This window comes from Protomyctophum bolini (genome assembly GCF_963924005.1).
Source record: "Protomyctophum bolini genome assembly, chromosome: 18".
NCBI lineage: Eukaryota > Metazoa > Chordata > Actinopteri > Myctophiformes > Myctophidae > Protomyctophum > Protomyctophum bolini.
The window spans coordinates 17,398,751-17,422,468 of record NC_137879.1 but is presented as its reverse complement, the minus strand read 5'-3'; the positions used below and the strand labels follow the sequence as shown (position 1 = coordinate 17,422,468).

Sequence of the window (23,718 nt, the reverse complement as noted above, 5' to 3'; positions counted from 1 at the left end):
ACACATGAATTAACTTGACCTTGAACTTCCCATCCAGTCCAACGTGCTGACAGTGTCCAGGGGGGCTCGCCCTGGCGTCAACAAGGTGGTGGTGGTGCTGACGGACGGCTCGGGGGGGGACGACGCGGCCGTGCCGGCCCGGAAGCTGCGCGACGCCGGCGTGGCTCTGTTCGTGGTCGCCATCGGAGACGTGCAGAAGGAGCGGCTGCTGAGGATCGCCGGCACCGAGGAGCACATGATCGCCGTGCCCTTCTACGAGGACCTCAAGTACTTTGAGGACGTTCTGGTGCAGATGCTGTGTGCCGGTGAGGAAACTAAAAATAAAACAAAAAAAGGAAGACATTTTAGGGGGCAGTGGCTCAGAGTGGCCGGATGGGAACGTGAGGTTCCCAGTTCGATCCCGGGCTCCTCCAGAGTTAAGTGTCAAAGTGTCCTTGAGCAAGGCACAGATTGCATTATTTGCAATGTGCAGCTTGGTGACTCCGCCACCGGGGTATGAATGTGCATGTGTGTGTGTGTGTGTGTGTGTGTGTGTGTGTGTGTGTGTGAATGTAATGCACAATCTATGTAAAGTCAGTTCTTGGCTTAGGTGCTGTAAATCGACCCATGTCTGGTATTATGTCTGTATCTATCAATGGTATAATGAATATTTTGGTGACTGACTCTGGGTTTTTTGTCCACCAATCAGAGGTGAAGAAGCCAGTGAACCTGTGTAAGCCCAACCCCTGCATGAATGACGGCACCTGCATCCTATCAGGAAGCGGCTTCCGTTGTCAGTGTAGAGGCTACGATGGACCGCACTGTGAAAGACGTGAGATTCATTCACCGACATCTTCATTTCTGTCTCTCTGCCTGTCTTTCTGTATTTTGATATGAGACTATACCACGATGTTGTCTACTCTATACAGGCAGCAGCAGCAGATCTTCCAGCAGAGGAGACCAGCCCAGACCTTCTGCTCTCAAGAAGAACAGCAGGCAAAAGAAAAGTCACCAGGAGCTGCTGCATCGCTACAAGCTGCACCGCAGGAGACATGCAACCAACCACGCCTAACTCACTGCATATTACACATGCGCACGTGCATGCACGCGCACGGGGTGCATACTTAGTTTAGACTAGTCATTGGTTAGACATGGGTTAAGGTTAGGTTTAGGTGTGCTGCCCGTGGGAGGTTAGGTTTAGGGTGAGGGTTTGAGATAGGTTGTAGGACTAATGACTGGTCTAACCAATGACTAGTCTAAACCAAAAACTGTCTAAACTAAGTACTGCACACGCACACACACACACACACACACACACACACACACACACACACAATGAGGTACCAAGGACTTCCAGGAATTCCAATTGTACACAAAGGATGAAAGAGAATATTTAGGACAGACAGACAGGCAGTTAGTTTACCAGTTCGTTCACTGTTCAGTGCTTCCGGTTCGGTATCGGCATAGTTCTGTCCAATGGCGAAAGAGGGACATCTCTCTCGCCAATCAAAATGTTGCATTTTGCAACTGTCTTACGTACTGAACCTGGCGTCATCAGGCTTTCCGCTGATGACTCGATGGCGCCCGAGGAAGTGACCGAGTTTGTTCCCAAACAACTAGCTGTAACTCTGTGCTAATTTTTTTTACCCTTTTTTCCCATTTAGTCGTTATGTCAATTCATTCCTCCCCATAGACATTTTCTGTGTTTGTGTGTATCCTACTGACTCACCTACCAGTACGGGAGGACGTAGAGCCTTCGTACTACTCCTCCCACCCAACAGGTGCTGCCCCAGCCTGTAGGACATGCAGTGACAATTATCTCCCTCCCCACCCGGCTTCCCTCTCTCGAACATGGGACAATTGTGTTTGCATAGACGCCTGACAAAGCCGGATGCACCACGGTGGATTCAAGGTTTCGAACCCACAACCTGTGTGGTGTTGGGCAGGGACTTCACCACTGCACCACCTGAGCGCCTCTTAACTGCTTGATATTGTTTCGATAATATATAGCCTAATCAAAACAGTTACATTTCTGGTCAGTGAACTCTTCCAAATGTTAAGGTCTAATTTAAGACACCAAAGACTAACAGAGGACATTTTAATGTAGGCTATAATGCCATGGTGCTAAACATTGCAATCATAGGTGACATGTTAAAGCTGCACTATGTAACTTCCCTGTTCTACCCCGGTTTCCTGCGCTATAAAATGTAATTGTATTAATTGAAAGAAAGTTACTCAGTGCCTCTTTAATCTGTTGATTATGTTTGGAATTGATATATGTGCGTGTTCGATACCATAAGGTATTTTGTCTAATAACTATTATTATTATAACGTGCTTCTTAATAATAAGAAGAAATTGCCTTTTATACATTCACCTGCAGTTCAGTAAGATGTGTTCATTGTGTTGATGTATTACTGTATGTAAAAATAAAAGGGTTACTGTTCAATGAAGATGTGTCCACACCAGAATACCAGTATATTGCCGGGAAATAAACGATTAAAGATGCACTTCACCCATTTTCAACCTAAATTCATATGATTGGTCCGACTCCTCACTAATTAATTAAATAATAACAGGTCCTCAATGGAAACATTTGACCATATCTTTGGAGGTCCTCACATCACTACCAGGGTCCTCACATCACTACCAGAGTCCTCACATCACTACCAGGGGTCCTCACATCACTACCAGAGTCCTCACATCACTACCAGGGTCCTCACATCACTACCAGAGTCCTCACATCACTACCAGGGGTCCTCACATCACTACCAGAGTCCTCACATCACTACCAGGGTCCTCACATCACTACCAGAGTCCTCACATCACTAGAGTCCTCACATCACTACCAGAGTCCTCACATCACTACCAGGGGTCCTCACATCACTACCATGGGTCCTCACATCACTACCAGGGTCCTCACATCACTACCAGAGTCCTCACATCACTACCAGGGTCCTCACATCACTACCAGAGTCCTCACATCACTACCAGAGTCCTCACATCACTACCAGGGGTCCTCACATCACTACCAGAGTCCTCACATCACTACCAGAGTCCTCACATCACTACCATGGGTCCTCACATCACTACCAGGGTCCTCACATCACTACCAGAGTCCTCACATCACTACCAGAGTCCTCACATCACTACCAGGGGTCCTCACATCACTACCAGGGTCCTCACATCACTACCAGAGTCCTCACATCACTACCAGGGTCCTCACATCACTACCAGGGGTCCTCACATCACTACCAGAGTCCTCACATCACTACCATGGGTCCTCACATCACTACCAGGGTCCTCACATCACTACCAGAGTCCTCACATCACTACCAGAGTCCTCACATCACTACCAGGGGTCCTCACATCACTACCAGGGTCCTCACATCACTACCAGAGTCCTCACATCACTACCAGAGTCCTCACATCACTACCAGGGGTCCTCACATCACTACCAGGGTCCTCACATCACTACCATGTACGTTGAGTTTAAAGTCGATCGAACGCTGGTGACATTCACACATAGTTATCACATATACGGTAAACAACAATTATTAGGATAATCCCATATCCCGCGTCTTACTGGTAATTATATAGTATAAGTCAGGGGTGGGCAATTTTGACGATGGAGAGGGCCACTATATTTCCACACTCACTCCAGAGGGGCCACGTTGTATATTACTGTCGTAGCAAAAATAGCCAATCTACAAGATCAAAACGCATCGCGTCGCGTTTTGATCGGCCTTTTCTTTATTGGAATTTTGAAAAATAACCTTTATTTAATTTCAAATGAATGTAGTTATAGTTATGTTAATACTATACATGCTCAAAACAGTGGTTATAAATCATCTAAAAAAAGTAATAAGTATAGTAACAAGCTTTTCAAAATGAAGTGTGTCTCTATACACATACACACAAAGGATTAAAAGCTGCCTTTGTCACCTTTGCAGATTTGAGTGTGAAGTGAGTCTCTTAACCTGTGCATTGTGAACACAAAGCGCTCCAGATTCACTTCATCCTTTGCCACTGTATTTTTGTCTTGCTGTAGACAGATCACCTGTTGTGCCAACCCTTATAGACTGAGACCGTCAGAGCTGAAGTTCACCAGAAATAGAACAGAGTCCTCTTTCACATGAACTGGCAATTCAAAAATATCTCTGTCCCACTTGGTTAATTTACAAAGACCTACAGTATGTTCATTTTGTGGACAGAAAACTTCACCGGTTAATTGCCATGAGAGGCAGTAGATAATGACAAAAATAATGTTTAACTTTTTTCCTGTTTGAATGCGGGCCGTTTCTTACCAGAGAAAAGGCTCATACAGTATGTGGTAGTCAAATTTCTTTTTTTATTCCAAACATATTAAAACATAAATGAACAGACAAAGGGAATAAAGAACAAGATATAAAACAAATAAAATATTTAAAACAAATAAAAAACCAAGAGATCTGTTATCCTTAATGTTCGAAAAAGGAATAGGAAGCAGTTTAGTTAAAAACTTATCGGGTCCTACCCCAGCTTTTTGTACCTCAATAAATCAATAGATCAGTCTTCAGTTAGGCATTCTGCCACAGTATTTACACACTCGCATGTGTGTAAGTTTCCATGAACAAAAAACTAGTCAAGCATACAAGACAGTCTAGATCTACATACATTTGTACACACACAAACACATGCGTACACACTGTATCCAGCTATTCTATCCTATATATTTAGTATATCAGTTTTAAACTTTTTCCATGTTTCAATTAATCTCTTTGACTTTATATAGTATTGCTATTGACTTGGCTTTTTATTTTATTTTTTATATAATTTATATGAGGCTTCCAACATACTTTATCATCTATTATTACTCCAAGGAATTTGACTTCATCCACTTTCAATTTCCATTTAGTTTATTGTAAGTCCATCATTCTGGGTCGTTTGATGGGGCTGCTGTGTTGGCGGCCAGATGGCAGACGCCTCTTAGAGCTCAGTTTAGTAACAGGACGAGGAGTTACTGTTGGCTGACATGGACTCAGTGCGTCTGGTCGTCTCGTTGCTGTTCTTCTGGAAGAGGTCTGACCCTTACCGAACAGTGACAACAGTCTTGATGGGTTGGATTTGATGTGATGAAACTGCTTGGCCATGGCAGCAATGGCCTGACTGTACATGGGGTCCTTTCTCAGGCTGCTAATGTCTCTGATCATGCTCTCCACCAGGTCCTCTGTGTCTGTTCAAACACATTGTTCAGCATACAAACACTTACAATTATTTGTGTACCAATAATTCATTTTTATTTATTATGTTCAGTTTGATACTCCCAGACAGTACACAATTTAATTTAAATTTGTTGTATGTCAATAGCGAAAATATCAGAACTACAAACTCACAACATGCAACGAATGTTCACTCTTTTCTTTTTACCAAATGTTTGGCTATCACGACAGAACACTAGTGTCCCAGAACAGGGATGCTTTGCATGTGGTTAAGCAGCATATGCTGTCAGGAAGAAACCACCAAACTCCAAAATGTTCAAATTTCAGGAAATTAAGAAAACATTTTATTTTGAAAAGAAAGCAATACTGCCATATCAAAGTTGGTGTTGTGACTTTATATATTGTCAATTACTTGCATGAAGGGGGAGAGGTGGTGGAGTTAGCTGCTTTAGCAGACAGTTTGATGGTCCAATGGAGTTAAGGTTTTGTCCAAAGCGTTTTTGTTTTACTACTTTCCATTGGTTCAATATTTTCGAAACAACACACAGACATAAAGGGTGTTCAATCGCCCGATTAATCGGGCGATTAACTACTGTACACAAATCATGCGATAAATCACAAATTATTATTTTTTATCGTTGGGACAGCACTAGTGCATTTAAATACATAGTGACAAAACACACCAGTGGTGACTATTCTATTATGGTTTAAGTGGTTATGTTACATGTTTGTAGATGTGACATTATTATTCTCACCCTCTTCATAGTTGCTTGGCTCAGAAAGACACAGAAAGTCAGCAGCACTTTCAGCTTCACATTCCTCTTGATTGGTCCCGATGTCTCCTTGGCTTGGGTTCTGCTGTGAACTTTGACTTTGCATCAAGTCTGAAGACGATGGAGACAAAAGCAGACGTTATTTCAAATGTCAACACCCATTCTAGTTCTACTGAACTGTGTTTAAGTGTGAATTACATGGAGATAAAAGCAATAAGCTACCACAAAAATATTAACTGATGGATTACATTGCTACCAAAAACAGAATAGATTACCTTGATTCTCTCAAGAATCATATTTGTTACTCAAATAGGCACAAGCAGAGAAATATTGGTGGTAACTCGTAACGGTTCCACAAAACTTTAAAGTCTCTGAAAGTTGATTTGCCTACCATGCCGAAATGAATGGAATCCAATGTCTTCTAGGACAGTCGATAAAAGGAAACTGTTAACTAAATATGCATAAAATTAAAGTTGTGCTTGATACATGGACATGTTACCTAATACACTAAATACAGTTTAGATTTCTGTCAGATTTTGTCCCTACTCGTCACCATAGTGTGGCTTGGTGAGAATGTGTTGAATAAACAGTTTGTTTTTATGTCAGCTGACAAAGTGAGAGTGTTATGATTATGAAGCGAGGAGGTCAGTGTGTGATTTATAATCACTTACTGTCATTCTGCTCCTTCTTCTTATTCTTCTGACTTCTCGGCAGACTGGACGCTGGTCTGCGTCGGTGTGTAGATCTTGTTTTTTCAAAGATCTTGTAGAGTCTATTCAAACGATTTTGTTTTAGTAGGGATGCTAATTATTGATTAATTATAGAATTATTATATTAATTATCAGGTTTCAAGCAGTGTTTTCTGTGCAACATGTGGAGGAGGAGGACTTATGTCACTAAGTAAGTACTTATGTCACTGGAGAAGGGGAAAAAAACGTGTACACGTGATGCGTAAATTTGCCGCGAGGACACAAAAAACCCCATCGAGCCTGTACCTGTACACTCGCTCTATGCACTCTCGGAAAGCCCACTCGGCTATGCTCCACTCGCCTCCTCGATGGAGCACATTAACAATTGGAACGTTAACCATTTCTGTGTCAAGCTGGAATGACCCCCAGGTGACTGAATGGGAGTGAGCGAGTGGCCGAGATTTTGCGTATTGGAATTTTGCTCTAGTGTGGGTCTGAGCATAGACATCGAAGATGATGTAGAAGAGGCAAACTAATATATGATCTGGGTGTTCTAATAAATAAAGTGTTTGTGTGGAATATCGCGAATCCATTTCTATATTTATTTTTGCCCTCGTCGCTATGCTACAAGGACGGTCTTCAGTTGTTTTCCATAAATATATTGTCTGCTGGCCTATGGATACATATTAGGGGCTGTGCAACGCCAATATGCCATATTCCAACTATACTAATAGTAAACTAATATTATACTAAAAAGGATAAAGATGAAGGGAAGAGGCCTTTTTACTGTACAATAATGTTTCGAGTTTATGTTGACATATCCTAGCATGCTTTCCTATGGATATGTATGGATACTGTTGACTTTGTCATCAAGACTCATAACACATACAAATACTTTACATCAATCAGTGCTGAAGATCAAACAATATAGTGACAAATTAATTAAGGACTTTGTGCAAAATGCATCAGGTCTCTGAGACCTGATAAATACCAGGTAGGTTCAAAACAAGATTCTTACTGTACTGCATCATATTTTTCCAAGTGAATAAAAAGATCATACTTCAGCACATCTAGCGCTGAGGATGGTGAGCACTTCAGCACATCCAGTGCTGAGGATGGTGAGTGACCAGACTCAAACAGGTTCCTCAGCTTCTCCACAGCGGCAGTGCCCAAGCAACAACCCCCAGCAACACTGATGTTGTGATTGTGGATCCGGCTAATTTCCACAATAGTTGGGTAGACTGGTATGTGGGGATCAGTGCTCCTGCAGTGAAAATAATAAGGCATACAGTCATGTATGTAGTGGGAACTCGAACCCCAATGACATTAAAGCATGTGTATTAAGTGGGGTTTGTGTGTTAGACCTGCTCAGCCGCCCATTGGTGTTGACAGTTGGTAAAATTGTGACTACAAGTTTAGCAGTGCAGCTTGTGTTTTTAGACGCCCTGGCAGGTGGGGGCCTGGTCTTCTGCCGCCTGGTGTTGTGCTGGCACCGGTATACTGTCTACAGTAGAACATGAAAAAAACATTTTTAATAGAATCATCCTCCAAAATGTTACTTTATCATGACATACATGAAATGTTATAATCCAAAACAAACAAAACAAAACATAAGACTCACTTTCAAGATGGTCCTTTTGCCTTTACAAGGTCTGACTGATTCCACTCTCCACGTGTCCGACATTGACTTCAGCCACACCTGTAAGTCCTCCTTTGTCTTTAGAGTCATCCGTAATGTGGCCTTGAAACTGATGTGGTCCAAACTGTATGGTTGGCTCACATGCTTGTAACTACACACATGGTACTCATTGTCCTTTGGTAGATAGTCCTACATACACAAATACAACAAGATGTATGGTCGTTTCTCAGCTGAATACCGACATAGTAACAAAACAAGTGTAGAATCATTTGATACCATACCATCAGTTCAGGATGTTGGTCCACATTTAGCCCTATACTACTACATTTTAGTAGTAGTGAATTCCTGGCTCCCCCCACTAGTCTGTTAGGACGTGAGGTGAGAATATTAGTTAGGCGGGCTTTCCAGGTTATCATTTGCCTTTGTTTCTTCGTCTGCATCTCAGCAGACAAGAGAAACAGTGCAATCACAGCTTCAGCAGCAACACACACACACTACACAAACACACATACAGTAAGCAGTCTGCAGTCTAAACTCCAAAAGTAATTGGAAAAACAAAAAAAGAGACTCCACCCTGTGGCCATTAGTTACCAACTGACTGTTACAAGATTTTACCTCGTCTCAGTTGAGTTCCGTGTTCCGTCTGTTTTGTCGACTTCAGCATCAGTTAATTTTTGTGTTCTGTTGTCTGTTTTGTCGACTTCAGCATCAGTTAATTTTTGTGTTCTGTTGTCTGTTTTGTCGACTTCAGCATCAGTTAATTTTTGTGTTCTGTTGTCTGTTTTGTCGACTTCAGCATCAGTTAATTTTTGTGTTCCGTCGACTCTTTTGTTGACTCCTGCATCAGTTGAGTTCTGTGTTCCGTCTTTTTTGGTGTCTACAGTATCATCCGGGTCTTGCAGACGGATCGATCTGTTATGAAAGAAACTAATTGTGTCATTCTGAGTGAAACAGTATAACTGTTAAATAACTCAACTCAATCAAGATATTCTTACCTCACTGTCTCAGGTAATGTCTGTTGTGTTGTGTCCACGGTTCTGACCAAGGCCGTGGGAAGTAGGACAAATGAGGGTGCTGCAGGAACCACCTGCACAATTCTGAATAATGTTAAATAAAATAATTACAAATACATTTGTGTTGCACAAGGTTCATACTATATAAGACAATGGCCACGCAAAAGCTAATTTTGTATTTCTTTACGAATCCATCAAAAAAACCTAGAGGCTCAGATTCAGAACGTTTGGTGATGACAGCACAGGTTTTGTAGATAGTCTAATTGCAGGTCTACCTACAAGTCCACCTATTTTGTGTAGGAGAGGAACAGTTAACGCTGTATTCCCACACATTGATAAATGAGGGTCAGTGTCTTCAATAACATACACTTTTATTAATGCAACGTTTGGCGACGAACAACTGGATATGACATGATGAAAAGTTGCTGTACTTTTGCAATATTTGGAATGGAGCTACATCAAGCACTGCCAATGTGCAGTAAGCCTACATTTGTATTAATTATTGGTTTAATGATCCATTGCCTGTGAATACCAAGTGGTCGATGGTCTTATCAATACAATATGCTGTACTTTCATTGCAGCTAATGTAGTTTGTGCTACCCTTCGAATGGCTGATATTCCATACAATGCATACATGCAATGTATGAGGGGCAGATGGGCAACCCTTATGTTGCGTTCACACGGGCAGATGCAACAACGCAGTCTACCATTCATTGTCAATGGAAACCAGCGACATGACGATGCAAAGACGCAATGATGCATGTAGCTGCTCCAAATGATACTCCCATTTGTCTTTGCCTCTGCCTGTGTCAACGCACCATTAGTGTCTACACCTGTGAAGCATGGCACTGGTACTGTGAGTTAATGCTTGCGCTCCACCAAATCAAATCAAAAGCAAGCCTGCCAGAGTGACCAACTGACCACCAGTGTTGTGGAGGTGGAGCTGTGCTGGGCTTCACTATGGCTAATTGCATTGACGCTTTCCTCCTTGTTCACCAAAAACAGTGGGAATACTTCACAACCTTACTAAAGGATAACATTGTTGTCTTCTCTCCATCTCTGCCATGTCGCAAAATATTTTAAGTAATAAAGACCAGCCATCAGCCAGCTTGTGTATCACACCATAAGTGGTGAGCACGGCTCTGGTTGAATAGAATGATTACAAAAACACCACAGCCATGTTTATTTTTTTTAAGGACATTAATCCTCCACACACCTCTTACCTGAATAATTGTCCTACAGCCATGGATTTGGGGACTATGGTTTTGGGGACAGCGTTGTGCAGTTTGTTTTTGACGTCCGGGCCTCGACCGGGTTGACCGGGCGGTCTGTTGTGAGACACATTGTATCATGCTGAGTGAAACAGCTAAATAATAAATTTAGTTAAGTGATATATTATATTATATATATATATAAAATACACTGTGTGTGTGTATATATATATATATATATATATATAGTGTTTGTTACATAACAGGGTAAAGTAAAGTAAAGTAGTTGAACATACATTATCAGGTGAGCTGGGAAACCAATTTCCTTCAATCACCCATTTTCAGCTTCAATCATTTTATAGCGTTTCATATAAATAATTTTTACTGAACGATGATTACACATACACAACCACATCCTTTACAAGCCAGGCATGGACAGGCTCGCAGATGCTATTTTTACCATTTGGCATCTGGAGTTGCAATACCAACCATGACAGCCCATTCATCCAACAGAAACATCCGATTGTATTACTGTATCTGCCAAGTTTTTGTCTCATACAAATCCGTAGACATGTTAGGAGCTACTTTCTGTCAATAAATTCCGTGCAAGGTGATTATTTTTGTGTCCGAGTTTTCAATATGGCAACATCCTGCTGCCTCCTATAATGTGCAATTTCCCAAACGGGTGGTACACAGGTGTGACAGTACAGTACAGTAGAGGGAACCCCCTGGGATTGTGTAGTATAAGTTACAGTAGCTAATAATAATAATAATAATACATTTTATTTATAACGCACTTTATATTTGAAGCAAATCTCAAAGTGCTACAGATTAAAAAAAGTAAAATAAAAATAAGAATAAAACAGTTAAAAACAGGGCAGCTTAAGAGTCCGACTGGGCAAATGCCTTACTAAAAAGGAAAGTCTTTAGTCCCTTTTTAAAAACGTCCACGGACTGTGGTGCTCTCAGGTGGTCGGGGAGGGCGTTCCACAGCCGAGGGGCAGCTGAGCAGAAGGCCCGGTCCCCCATGGTGCGGAGTTTAGTTCTTGGCTGTTTGAGAGTGTTAGATGTACCGGAGCGGAGGGAGCGGGTGGAGGCTGGGGGTTCAAGGAGTTCCTTTAAGTAGGGGGGGGCGTTGCTGTGGATGCATTGGTGGGTGAGGAGGCAGACCTTGTATTCTATCCTGGCAGTAGCTACTTGTTTCTTTAAAGACATTTTAAAAGGTAGTGCAAGTGATTTTCTTTCAAATAAGTGTTAAAAAGCTTTTTATTAAACAGAAAAGGCATTTTCAGAAACAAAACTAAAACTGGGATACCAATTTTATCCAATCAGGATAGAGAACACAGTCAGGATACAGAGTAAACAAGTGGAAAAGTGATGACACAAAGCAATGCAAAGCTATTTAGAAAGATGGAGAGACATGCAGGGAGACCTCTGTTATCACTCTAAGCAATTATTAGTCAGAATATAGTGATTTTTTTAACAAAAATATTTGTTTTAACCAAAAAAATATCACTTACACTGTGAGTGATACAGCTCAGAATGTATGCAGCGTAACTAGTAGCGTATCATTTTAAAGTAATCATAGTAATGTGTTGTTTAAATGTTTCTCACCTCGTCTGCTTCGGCACTGTTTTTTTGGTCTGCTTCTGCTTCATGTTTATCGCCGCTGCTTTCCACTACGAAAATTACGGAATCTCCTTCTACTACTCTGCTGGGAATCAAGAGGGGACGATTTGAAGGTTGCACACATTTGGTCCGTTTACAACACTTGCCCGTCTTAACTTCGTGTCTGGACGCTTTAGTTCCGCAAGCCTCAATGGTCTGTATTTAATTTTTATTTGACTTATAAAACTGAAACTAGCAATACCACAACGTGTAAATATTCCACATTTTACATGAATGAATGCACAAAAGTATTGGCCTCAAAGGGGGGGGGGGGGGGGGCGGAGCTTCGCACCAGTTCAGTCTCTATGCTTCTTTATACTCTATGGTCTAATTAATAGGTCTACTTTAACAGTTTGCACATTTACATTTCTCTATCGGAATGAGGGGAGTTCCCTCGCTCTCTCTAGGTCGTCCGACGAGACGAGCCCTCCATCGTTGCTTCCAGTCATCCCCATACATCTGGCCAGCTCGTTGGTGCTTTGCGCTCCTGCATCATTCTTGAGTACATCCACATATGAGGGACGTCCTCGTGACCGATGCCCGTGTTGGTTCCCACAGCACTAGTTTGCTGGCTGGCAGCTCTTTGTGTCTTTGGCAGTGTCCTAGTCTCATTCTCCTGGCTGCCATTTTCTGACTCACCCTTGGCATTCCATCATACAGATTTGAGATTTGTGTTCTTACTGATGTTGAGTGCTGCACGCAGCATTCTGGTGTAGCACCCATCCAGAGACGGGCTAATGCCAGGCTACTATTGCAGTATGACTCAAACATTTTAATTTCAAGGACCCCTAACTGGGAGAGTGTACAAAGAGGTCTTCACCTACAAGCTCATGCGTCGTGTTTTGAGATTTAGCACTTCCGTATTTACAGTTGCACAAATATAATCCTAAAACAAATATAAATCATCTAAGCATATACAGCTAGCTGCTTAGCAGAAATATAAATACATTTTCGATGGCAGCTACCTCTATATATAGTTTGTGGTTGTCAACTTGTCTGGCTGTGCGAGAATCAGCGAGACTAGTGCATTGTGAACACAAAGCGCTCCAGGTTCACGTCACCCTTTGCCACTGTATTTTTGTCTTGCTGCCAGCAGTTCCCAAACATTTTTGGCCATGCACCCCCGGTTACCTCCAGACCTAGCTGACACAACCCCCCACATGGAAAAGAAAATTGCATAAGCTATATAGACGTATATATTCCCTATCTACATATGCACTATGAGCCTGAATATGGAATATATGTGCAGCATAGGCTATATTCTGCATATACTTGCCATAATATGTTAATATATTTAAACAAAACCATAGGACCACCATTAGTCTTTTCATGTTGCGCACCCCCTAGAAGGTGCTCGTGCACCACAAGGGATGCACGCCCCACACTGCGTGTAGACAGATCACTAGTTGTGCCAACTCTAATAGACAGAGTCCCTGTCAGAGCTGAAGTTCACCAGAAAGAGAACCAAGTCCTCTTTCGACTGACAAGTGACAACGCAAAAATAACTCTGTCCCACTTTAAAAACACTTAAAGACCTATGTCCATGTTGTGGTCTGGAAACTTCACCGGTTTATTAATTGGATTAGAGGGAGTAGATAATGACAAAAATAATGTTTTTTCTTTTTGAACAAGAGCCATTACTTTCCAGAGAAAAGTCTCATATGTGGTAGTCCATCATTATGGGTCGTTTGATGGGGCTGCTGTGTGTCTGCTGGGGGCCAGATGGCAGACGCCTCTTGGAGCTCAGTTTAGTAACAGGACGAGGAGTTACCGTTGGCTGACATGGACTCAGTGCGTCTGGTCGTCTCGTTGCTGTTCTTATGGAAGAGGTCTGACCCTTACCGAAGCAGTGCATGGCAGACAACAGTCTTGACCGGTTGGATCTGATGTGATGAAACTGCTTGGCCATGGCAGCAATGGCCTGACTGTACATGGGGTCCTTTCTCAGGCTGCTAATGTCTCTGATCATGCTCTCCACCAGGTCCTCTGTGTCTGTTCAAACACATTGTTCAATTTAACAACACAAACACTTATGACACTGCACATTACAGCACAATCTTAGGATTTACAATTATTTCTGTGCCAATAATTTATTTTCATTGATAATGTTCAGTTTTCAATGCTGTAATTCCCAGTGGACAATTTAAATTAGTTGTAATAGCAGATCTACAAATTCACAACACGGCAGATTGCAACAAATGTTCACCTATTTCTTTTTAATCAAATGTTTGCCTATCATGACAGAACCGGGATGCTAGGTTGCATGTGTTTAACCCATTAAGGACGGGGACCACTTTTTGTATACCTTTCAGGTAGTCGCTATATGTACAGTATATAGCAACATACATTTTCATTTTGAGTGATTTTTGAATAAATATTTTAAGGTTTTCAGAAAACTTAGATCAGGATTTAGAAGGCATTTTTAGAATCAGCCTCAGTCCTAAATGGGTTAAGCATATCAGTGATAGGCTCTTTGAATGTTTTTTTCTCATAGCCTGTATCTGCTAAAGCTTCATAAAAAAGAAGAGAGAAAAAAATGACAAGCCCACAAAAGGTACACCCTGAAACCTAGCACCTCTATTCTGGGGCAAAAACATTTGGCAAAAGTAGCCAATCTAAAACCTTGATCAGTTGATCGGCTATATTCTGCAAAGAGAACCTGCCCGGGGAGCAGAAGACTAAGCAAGACTTTCTTATTAGGACCGCAGGTCACATTAACTATGAAATCAGTCAGTCAGTCACTATCCCTGATGCCATCAATATTAACCCATTTAAGACGGGAACCTCTTTTGGTGTTTTAACTATTCTCACTGGTATAGAGTGGTGACTATTCTATTATGGTTTAACGGTAAGTGTTTGATGTGACATTATTCTCACCCTCTTCATAGTCGCTTGGCTCAGAAATACACAGAAAGTCAGCAGCACTTTCAGCTTCACATTCCTCTTGATTGGTCCCGATGTCTCCTTGGCTTGGGTTCTGCTGTGAACTTTGACTTTGCATCAAGTCTGAAGAAGATGGAGACAAATGTCAACATTCTAGTTCTACTGAACTGTGTTTAAGTGTGAATTACATGGACATAAAAGCAATAAGCTACCAAAAAAATGATGATGATGGATTACATTGCTACCAAAAATAAAGTTAACCGTGATGGATTACCTTGATTCTCTCCGGAATCATATGTGTTACTCAAAGCAGAGAAATAATTGGTGGTAACTGTTCCCCAAATCTCTCACGAAAGTTTAAAGTCTCTGAAAGTTGACTTGCCTATAATACGGAAATGAATGGAAACCAATCGCTTCTTGGTCAATAAAAGGAAACTTCTAAATAGTTAACGAAACATGCAAAAACCTATACAATTTTAATTGTGCTTCATTCATGGACACCATTTATCTAAAAACACTAAATAATAAATTCTGTTGTGACGCATGGTCAGGTTTTGTCCCTACTCATCACCATATTGTGGCTTGGTGAGAATCTGTTCAATAAACCCGACAGAGTGAGTGTGGGTTATGAAGTGAGGAAGTCAGTGTGTGATTTATAATCACTTACTGTCAGTCTGCTCCTCATCTGCTGTCACACATTGTTTGGCGTCTGGACATGCCTTCTTCTTCTTCTTCCTCTTCTTCTGACTTCCTGGCAGACTGGACTCCCGTCGATACTTCCCAAAGTGCTTGTATCGGAGTCTGTGCAAAAAGATTACTTTTAAGAATGTGTTTGCAAACACACACAGACAAAACACGCACACAAGTAACACCACAAATATGATCAATCATACCAGTGATTTACGATCTCGCATTAAAGCTGCCCGTCTGCCTCTGCCACATGAGAAGCCCAGGCTCTATTTAACAACTCACAGACAGACTGGCCACATCACTCGGGATTCTGGGTAGTTACTCCACTGCTCCAGGCTAAAATGGCTGGAGGAACAGTACGCAGTACACGGATGTGCTACAGCAGTGGTTCCTAAACTGGGGGTCCCCAGCAATACATTTGTTCTACGCTAAATGTAAATCCTGCCTACGCTGCTACACACCTTGTACCCAGACGATTAGCTTAATGTGCAATTTTTTCCCCCTCACTCAACAGTAAACAAACCAACATACAGTAGTGTCTGTGAATAATAGCCGGTCTACAGTGCATCCGGAAAGTAAGTAAAGTAAAGTTTTTTTTAAATTGACTAATTATGAATAATATACTCCCCCGTGAATATTCTTTTGTGGAGGCTGTACAAAAGAGTGCAGTTAAGAACGTGCTGAATTCAAAGTGTGTTTGTGAAAACACAATATTTTCTTCTTCAGAATATGACAAGTCAACATAATTTTCATTTTAAAACAAATTACCCTTGAGTGTAGTCCATGTCTGGGCAAAGGGCTCGGTCAGCAGAAGCATGGACATAGTTGTCACCCAACTTAGCTTGAAGGTCATTTCGGAACGCTGCCAGGCCAGCAGCTGCAGAGTGTCCCATCTCAAAGAGTCTGATTAACTCCTCCTGGGCTTTGTTTCCGACGTCTCTGTACTTCAGAGCGAAGGCTGAATGAACATTGTGGTTGTGGATGTTCTTCAGAATTACCACAGTTGGATACTGTGGTAAATGTAAGTCCACCTTAGCCCTGAGACAAGCAGCAGAAAGATACGTGAGCAACAATACATGTAATAGTTTAATTCAAATGACAACCCTTTGAACATACTGTGAACAAACTTACCGTGTGTTACCCTCTCTTCTAGGGTCTGCCTTGATGATCACGCTCAATTTAGCTGGACAGTTTGTGTTTTTTGTGTCTTCTAGCTTCCATTGAGAACTAACATTGTGCTGACATCTGTAATCCTTCTGAAAATAGATTAGTTATTGATTATTTAATATTTTAATTTAATTATTTCATCAACATAATTTCACCACATTATGGAGAAAAGAGCATATATGTAAATGTATATACCTATTATATTCATTACCCTATAGAGATTCCGCATGCCCTTTGCTCTTCTGCCAGCGTAGACCCTCCATGTGACTAGCGCAGGGGTGTCCTTTGTCTCCAGAATCCACTGTGTAGTTTGTTGTTCAGTCTTCAATGGGAGCCGTAATGTAGCACAAAATGCACCGTTGTCTGTTTCTGAAGATTGCTCCTCAAAGGCAACAACATGGTAGTCATACCCAGGTGGGAGACAGTCCTATGATATGAAATGGAAGCTCACTTACAGTATAAGCAATGTCTGCTCATGTCATCTCAAGCAATACAAAATAATACATAAATTCATCATAACCTATTACTGACGCATTACTGATGGTACAACACTGGGAGTGTGTCCTGTTTAACCATTACTGACCTGTAAGACTGGATACTGAGAAAGATTACCACAGTGTACATCACCGCAACTTGATGGCTGACACTCGGACATGCCTGCTGTACGCCTGTAAAGAGACGAGAGAAGTGTGAGTGTGTGTGTGTGTGTGTGTGTGTGTGTCGGTGTGTTTGATTGATTGAAATATTTATGAACAGTTTGCAGAATTACAGTACAATTCAAGCACAACTCAATACAATACAAAGACTTAACTGTGAGTGGACGACACAATAAAGCATTATACTTGTTTACAAGAGGGTCAATGGTCCACCTTGTTCAATTCATCAAAACATTTAGAGACGTACAAATAGACACTTATATAAAGCCAAAGAATAGAACAGGAATTCATCATAAAGGAGGTAAAAAGGGAAAAGAAACATATACAGTGAGGGGAGAAAGGGGTGGGTGGGTAGGGTGTGTGTTTAAAAACTGGACATGTTACAACTGTTACAAATATCCATAGGTTGACAATGCTGCCATCTATAGAACATGTCATGACTTGTGCTATCTACATTAAAAATGTAATGTACCTTTTTGTGTCGAGCGAGCAGTTTGTTTACTATTGCCATGGTTCACATGACGCTCAAGTCAACTTGAATTCCCACTGTTTTTAACACATAAACGTTCAGATTTAAAATATAGTTCTCACCCGAGGGCCACGGATCAGATATTTTGTACGGGTGGGTATTAATACACGTGGATTCCACATTCTTCAATAAAAAGCATTTTAATCCGATCCGTGGCCATTTTCTGAAAAGGTTGTAATGTAATCGGAGTGCAATACACTTCCCAATCTGCAAGGGCGCGTACTGTAGTTAAAAACATATGGCGGCAAAACAGAAACTGGCCACGGATTGAATTAAAATGCTTATTATTGTAGAATATTGAATGCACGGATGCTAACCCCCACACGTGCTCAATCCTAACATCCGTGGCCCTGGGGTGAGAACTTTATATTTGAAATATGAACGTTTATGTACACGTTCACTTTGTAAATGTAACAATGCGCTCAAAACAGGGGGAAGTCCCGCCATGACTTGTGAAGAACGAGCAGCGTTATGAGAAACCAAACATTAAAAAGTTTGGTCCAATAGTGTGGGTATAGTGTGGGTAGTATGGGGCTTTGTCAAACTTGTGTCTTACTTGTCAAACTTGTGTTGACAACAAGCGTGGAAGAGCGAGGGGGCGGTGTTCCACCTTGGCGCCGTGACGCAGTGACTGGGGGGCGTCGCCATTTACTCAAACCAGAGGCAGATACCATATTAGCGTACCAACAGCCTACTGAGATGAGTTTAGGCTGTGATCTCACTTCCTCAAGTGAGGTTGCATGCAGTCTTAACTCCAAAAGTAAAAAAGAGGCTCCACACTGTGGCCATTACATGTACCAACTGACTGTTACGAGCCATTTACCTTGTCCCAGTTGAGTTCTGTGTTCTGTGGTCTGACTTCGTTCTGTCGACTCCAGCATCAGTTGAGTTCTGTGTTCTGTCCACTCCAGCATCAGTTGAGTTCTGTGTTCTGTCCACTCCAGCATCAGTTGAGTTCTGTGTTCTGTCCACTCCAGCATCAGTTGAGTTCTGTGTTCTGTCCACTCCAGCATCAGTTGAGTTCTGTGTTCCGTCGACTGTTTTGGTGACTTCAGTGTCAGTTAATTTCTGTGTTCTGTCGACTATTTTGGCGCCTAGAGTATCGCCCGGGCCTTGAAGACGGGTCGGTCTGTTATGAAAGAAACAAATTGTGTAATTGTGAGTGAAACAGCTTCAGGTATAACTGTTACATAACTCAACTCAATAAAGATCTTCTTACCTCGCTGTCTCAGTTAATGTCTGTGTTCTGTCCACTGTTGTGACCAAGGCCGTGGGAAGTAGGAGAAATGAGGGTGCAGCACCTGGTGCAACCACCTGCACGATTCTGAATAAATAAAAATCATTAAAAGTGAATTTGTGTTGCCAAGGTTTATACGATATATAAGACAATAGACACACAAAAGCAAATTTTGTATTTATTTATGAATCCATGAACAAAGAACAAAACCTAGAGGCTCAGATACAGAACGTATCCACCTACTTTCACTGGACAGTTGTGTGGTGCATATATCTAAATGACGGAGAGTTTGCACAAAGACCCGCCCGGCAGCACTGTTTAATGCAATTTATTTGTGCGTGTTATTATTCATGACAAAGTTGTACTAGGCTACAGTATGTATATCCATAACATAAACAAGCAGCACGCTAGCAATCAATTCACTAGTTCTTTGTTTCAATCATTTTATTATTATATTAAATACATAAATACACTAGTTTGAAACTCTATACCGTCATATTCATACATCTGTCACGCGAATTATCAACACAGCAGAATTAGAAAGTAGGCTTGTGAAAATATAATAAATAATAATAATAAAATGATTGAAAGAACTAGTGTACCGTCTGCGTGTGATGCTTGCTTATTTTATGTATATACATATTGTTGATTTTGTCATGAGTAATTCAACAAAAAATACTTATAACTCACACAAATAAATTGCATTAAACAGTGCTGCCGGGTGGGTCTTTGCGCAACCGCTCCGTTATTTAGATATATGCTTGTGTAGGAGAGGAACAGTTAATGCTGTATTCCCACACACTGATAAATGAGGGCTAGTGTCTTCAATAACATACACATACACTGTTATTAATGCAACATTTTGGTGACTAACCTGTTTGAGGAGCAGAGATTAACACACAGTTTTCAGAATACTTGGAATGGAGCTACATCAAGCATTGCCATTGTGCAGTAAGCAATGGCATACATTAGTAATAATTATTGCTTTAATTTGCCATTGCCTGTGAATACCAACTAAGTGGTCGAAGGTCCAATCAACCAAATATGTTGTACTTTCATTGCAGCTATCAAGGCATTCTAGCAAGGTCTGTGTTATCAGATCATCATCTGCTCTAGGAGTAAATAATAGTGTCAGTTATCCAAAATGCTGGTCTCAGAGGCTCTTGCCCATCAGGCATCATCAGTCATGATGTCCGGGTAGCTCAGCCAGTAGAGCACTCGCCTTTCTATTACATGGTAATGGGGTTCAATCCCGGACCAGTCGCCACCACCAACCCAGTGTATGTGAAGCAGGAGTTGATACTAAGGGCTCAGAGGCACTTGCCCATAGGGCAAGTACAGGTCTTCTACTTGCCCAAAGGTTAGGCCCATTTGCCCGAAAAGTAAATCATACATTATAAAATTATAGGTACATTTTAAATTACCGTTCCATTAAAAAATAAATCCCTCTCTCCTGGGACTGTGCGATAAAAAAATGTCACACCTCAATTTTTGCCGAATACATAGTTATGAATATGACTATATGGGTTCACACTTGTTATTGTCTCCACCAGGCCAAAGGTATGGGGAGAGAGTATGTTTTGCACACGTGTGTGTCCGTCTGTTACCAGCTAATCTCCGACACCGTTAACCTGGTCGATGTCAAATTTTGCACACACTCCCTGGATGCCAACGATGAACCTCTGCCCCAAATTTTCCAGAACGGCCTGTTATAGCGTCACCGACTTTTGTTAAACATATATATTTTTTACTCCTCCAGATTCTGTCCAAAAATGCCGCAAATCGTTACACACTATCTCTATAGTCATGTGTTCAAGACGGATCTTGATATTTTATATTCCAGCGATATTTCATATTCCATCCTAATTGGCTAACATTGGCTTTCAAAGTTTGCAGGATTGGCCCGTTTTCAACAAAAAGCCTCAAATCATGAACGCAGCGTGCAATTTCTTTCACAGACTTTCCTACTAGGCTGAGGAATATTTCCCACCCTTTTCACATTGGCCTGTTATAGCACCACCAGGAGGCCACAACCTGAATGACCTGCCCTGGTGGAGACCTGTGCCCCGAGGGGAACTTTTCTTTTAAGTGTAGCAACAGTGAAAACAGCACTCTAAAGTAAACAGCAGTCTTTATACAGTTGTGTCCCCTCTCAAACTTAGCAGGGCAGTTTGGGTTCTACTTCACGACCGTAATAAAGGATAATATCTCCGTCTTCTCTCGATCTCTGCCATGTCACTGCAACAAATTATTAATGTAATAAAAACAAGACCAGCCACATGGTGTGGCTCGTGTGCCACACCCTAAGTGGTGACCCCATGAATACAAAGCACGGCTCTGGTTGAATAGAACAATTACCCAATCACCACAGGCATATATATTTATTTTAAGGACATTAATCATCCACACCCGCTTACCTGAAAAATTGTCCAGCCATGGTTTTGGGGACTTCAGCGTTGTGCTCCTTTTTGACTTCCGGGCCTTGTGGACAGGTCGGTCTGTTGTGAAAGAGCCACATTGTATCATGCATGCATGCATTGCTGAGTGAAATAGCTAAATAATTTAGCAAGTGATATGTTTGTGGTTAAAACCTCTATATTCCTACATAGCATTTGTTCCATGGGGTCTCCCTATGCAAGTAAAGTAGTAAAAGTAGTCGAACATTATCGCAGGTGAGTTTGGATACCAATTTCTTTTTATTAGGACAGAGAACCCATTTTCAGCTTCAATTTTTTTATAGTGTTCATTTCAATTCAATACATTTTCCATCACTTCCAAATGCACTTCAATGTTTATATTGCATCCTGTATGAGTTCTCTCCTGATTAGACGAAATTGGAAATGTATTGCCTGTTCACTAAAGAGCTGGAGAGACGGGTCGGGGAGACCCCTGTTAGTGAACGATGATTACATACACAACCCCTTTACTAGACATGGTCCAGTGCGTCCAGTCGCACTGGACCAGGGCTACCCCTTTACAGCCCATTCATCCAAACAGAAAAGTCCTATCTGATTGACTGACAACGTTAAACTCATCAACATTGCAGCAACGGCCAAAGCTTGGATTACCAATTTGTATCTGCCAAGTTTTCGTTTCATAAAAAGATTTATGAGCTACTTTCTGTCCGAGTTTGGAAGCGCTCGTTTTCAATATAGCAACGTCCTGACTCCTGTATTTTATGTGCAATTTCCAAATTGGTGGTACACATAGGACTTCCCAACAAGCGCTTCTAAACTGATAATCACTTTCTGTCAATCGATATATACGTATATCGATTCTAATAAGTCTAAAATCTTAGGTCCAAATCTTAGGCTAGTTCAGTGGTTTGTGTATCGTGCCGAACCGGGCTCTCAAAAATGTCAGAAACTTCAGCTACCATTGGGTTCTGACTTGTGGGGCCATGGTTTGTGTTAATGCACAGCACTGTAGTACATGGTTAAAGAAATATTTATTTAAAGAAGTTTGAATGTAGCTCAGAATGTATGCAGAGTAACTATAAGTGTGTCGTTTTAAACTAAGCAATGGTTGTTCAAATGTTTCTTACCTCGTCTGCTTCATAGTTATTAATTATTATCACCAGGCGCTGCTTTCCACTAGCACCACTCATAGAGGTGCCTATATGAAGTTGTATACTCTAAGGTGCCACTACGGAATCATTTGAAGGTTGCACACATTTGGCCCGTTTACAACATTGGTCCGTCTTAATCTCGACTCGAGTCACCAGGCTTTAGTTCGTTCCGCAACGCTTATGCTCTGATCCACACACATACGCGCGCGCCACACGCACACGACACACCTTTGACTTATAAAACTAAAGTAGCAATACCACAACGTAAATATTCCAACATCATATAAAAGCACAAAAGTATTGGCCTCAAAGAGTAATAGCCTACTTAAGATACCAATCTACATGCTCACAACCCATTGCATTGTTAACTTGCAATTGCATCATGTGAGCTTACATGATCTAATGTGGCTTGGATGGTTAATTCACTGTTGGCCTATGCACTGTAATACTAATCTAAATCAGTTTTCAAAATGTTTTTTGTGCTTGGTAAAGCCTCCATTGCACCATTAACAATTTGCACATTTATAATTCCCTATCGGAATGAGCCGGGAGTTCCCTCCTTATGAAGTTAGGAATAATCAGTCAGACTATCCTTGAAGGACCACAGAGGTAGCCTGGTTAATAAACCAGACCGAATCAGCCGTTGGCAAAAAAAAATTGCCTGCCGGCGGCGGTCCGTGCGATATTAGTCTGGTTTATTAACCAGGCTACCACAGAGGTGGCGGAGATCTCTAATACATCTGTCCCTCCTTGTGCCACATACACCATAGACATCCATTGAAAATACCAATAGGCCTATTGCATAGGCTATTTTTGG

General features: G+C 41.5%; 3 protein-coding genes across 4 annotated transcripts in view; 1 reads left to right on the top strand and 2 right to left on the bottom strand.

The window, feature by feature from the left end:
• Window positions 1–2,430, top strand: part of vwa2 (von Willebrand factor A domain containing 2) — a 43,112-nt gene extending 40,682 nt beyond the window's left edge. The window contains exons 15-17 of the mRNA XM_080789939.1: window positions 38–305; window positions 689–811; window positions 909–2,430. Of these exons, the coding sequence (XP_080646065.1) occupies window positions 38–305; window positions 689–811; window positions 909–1,051 (534 nt within the window). The 3' untranslated portion in view covers window positions 1,052–2,430. The remainder of the gene's footprint in view (window positions 1–37; window positions 306–688; window positions 812–908) is intronic.
• A 1,901-nt stretch (window positions 2,431–4,331) lies between these two features.
• On the bottom strand, window positions 4,332–12,244 carry LOC308333495 (uncharacterized protein). Of its 2 annotated transcripts, XM_080789940.1 has the most exons (11): window positions 12,118–12,244; window positions 10,516–10,620; window positions 9,275–9,376; window positions 8,895–9,191; window positions 8,561–8,642; window positions 8,262–8,468; window positions 8,005–8,144; window positions 7,701–7,904; window positions 6,623–6,723; window positions 5,934–6,062; window positions 4,332–5,192 (listed from the first exon to the last, which is right to left on the bottom strand). In XM_080789940.1, the coding sequence occupies exons 1-11, from the start codon at window positions 12,159–12,161 to the stop codon at window positions 4,876–4,878; spliced, it is 1,728 nt and encodes a 575-aa protein (XP_080646066.1). In that variant the 5' UTR covers window positions 12,162–12,244; the 3' UTR covers window positions 4,332–4,875. The 2 variants fall into 2 exon arrangements, with proteins under 2 accessions (XP_080646066.1, XP_080646067.1); XM_080789941.1 differs by lacking the exon at window positions 10,516–10,620 and having other exon boundaries at window positions 12,118–12,204.
• Window positions 12,245–13,711: 1,467 nt separating this feature from the next.
• Window positions 13,712–22,949, bottom strand: LOC308333407 (uncharacterized protein). The gene is made up of 11 exons (XM_080789797.1): window positions 22,878–22,949; window positions 21,751–21,831; window positions 19,316–19,420; window positions 18,920–19,225; window positions 17,495–17,579; window positions 17,123–17,338; window positions 16,876–17,000; window positions 16,513–16,782; window positions 15,722–15,855; window positions 15,049–15,177; window positions 13,712–14,163 (listed from the first exon to the last, which is right to left on the bottom strand). The coding sequence occupies exons 1-11, from the start codon at window positions 22,889–22,891 to the stop codon at window positions 13,829–13,831; spliced, it is 1,800 nt and encodes a 599-aa protein (XP_080645923.1). The 5' UTR covers window positions 22,892–22,949; the 3' UTR covers window positions 13,712–13,828.
• Between the last annotated feature and the right edge of the window lie 769 nt (window positions 22,950–23,718).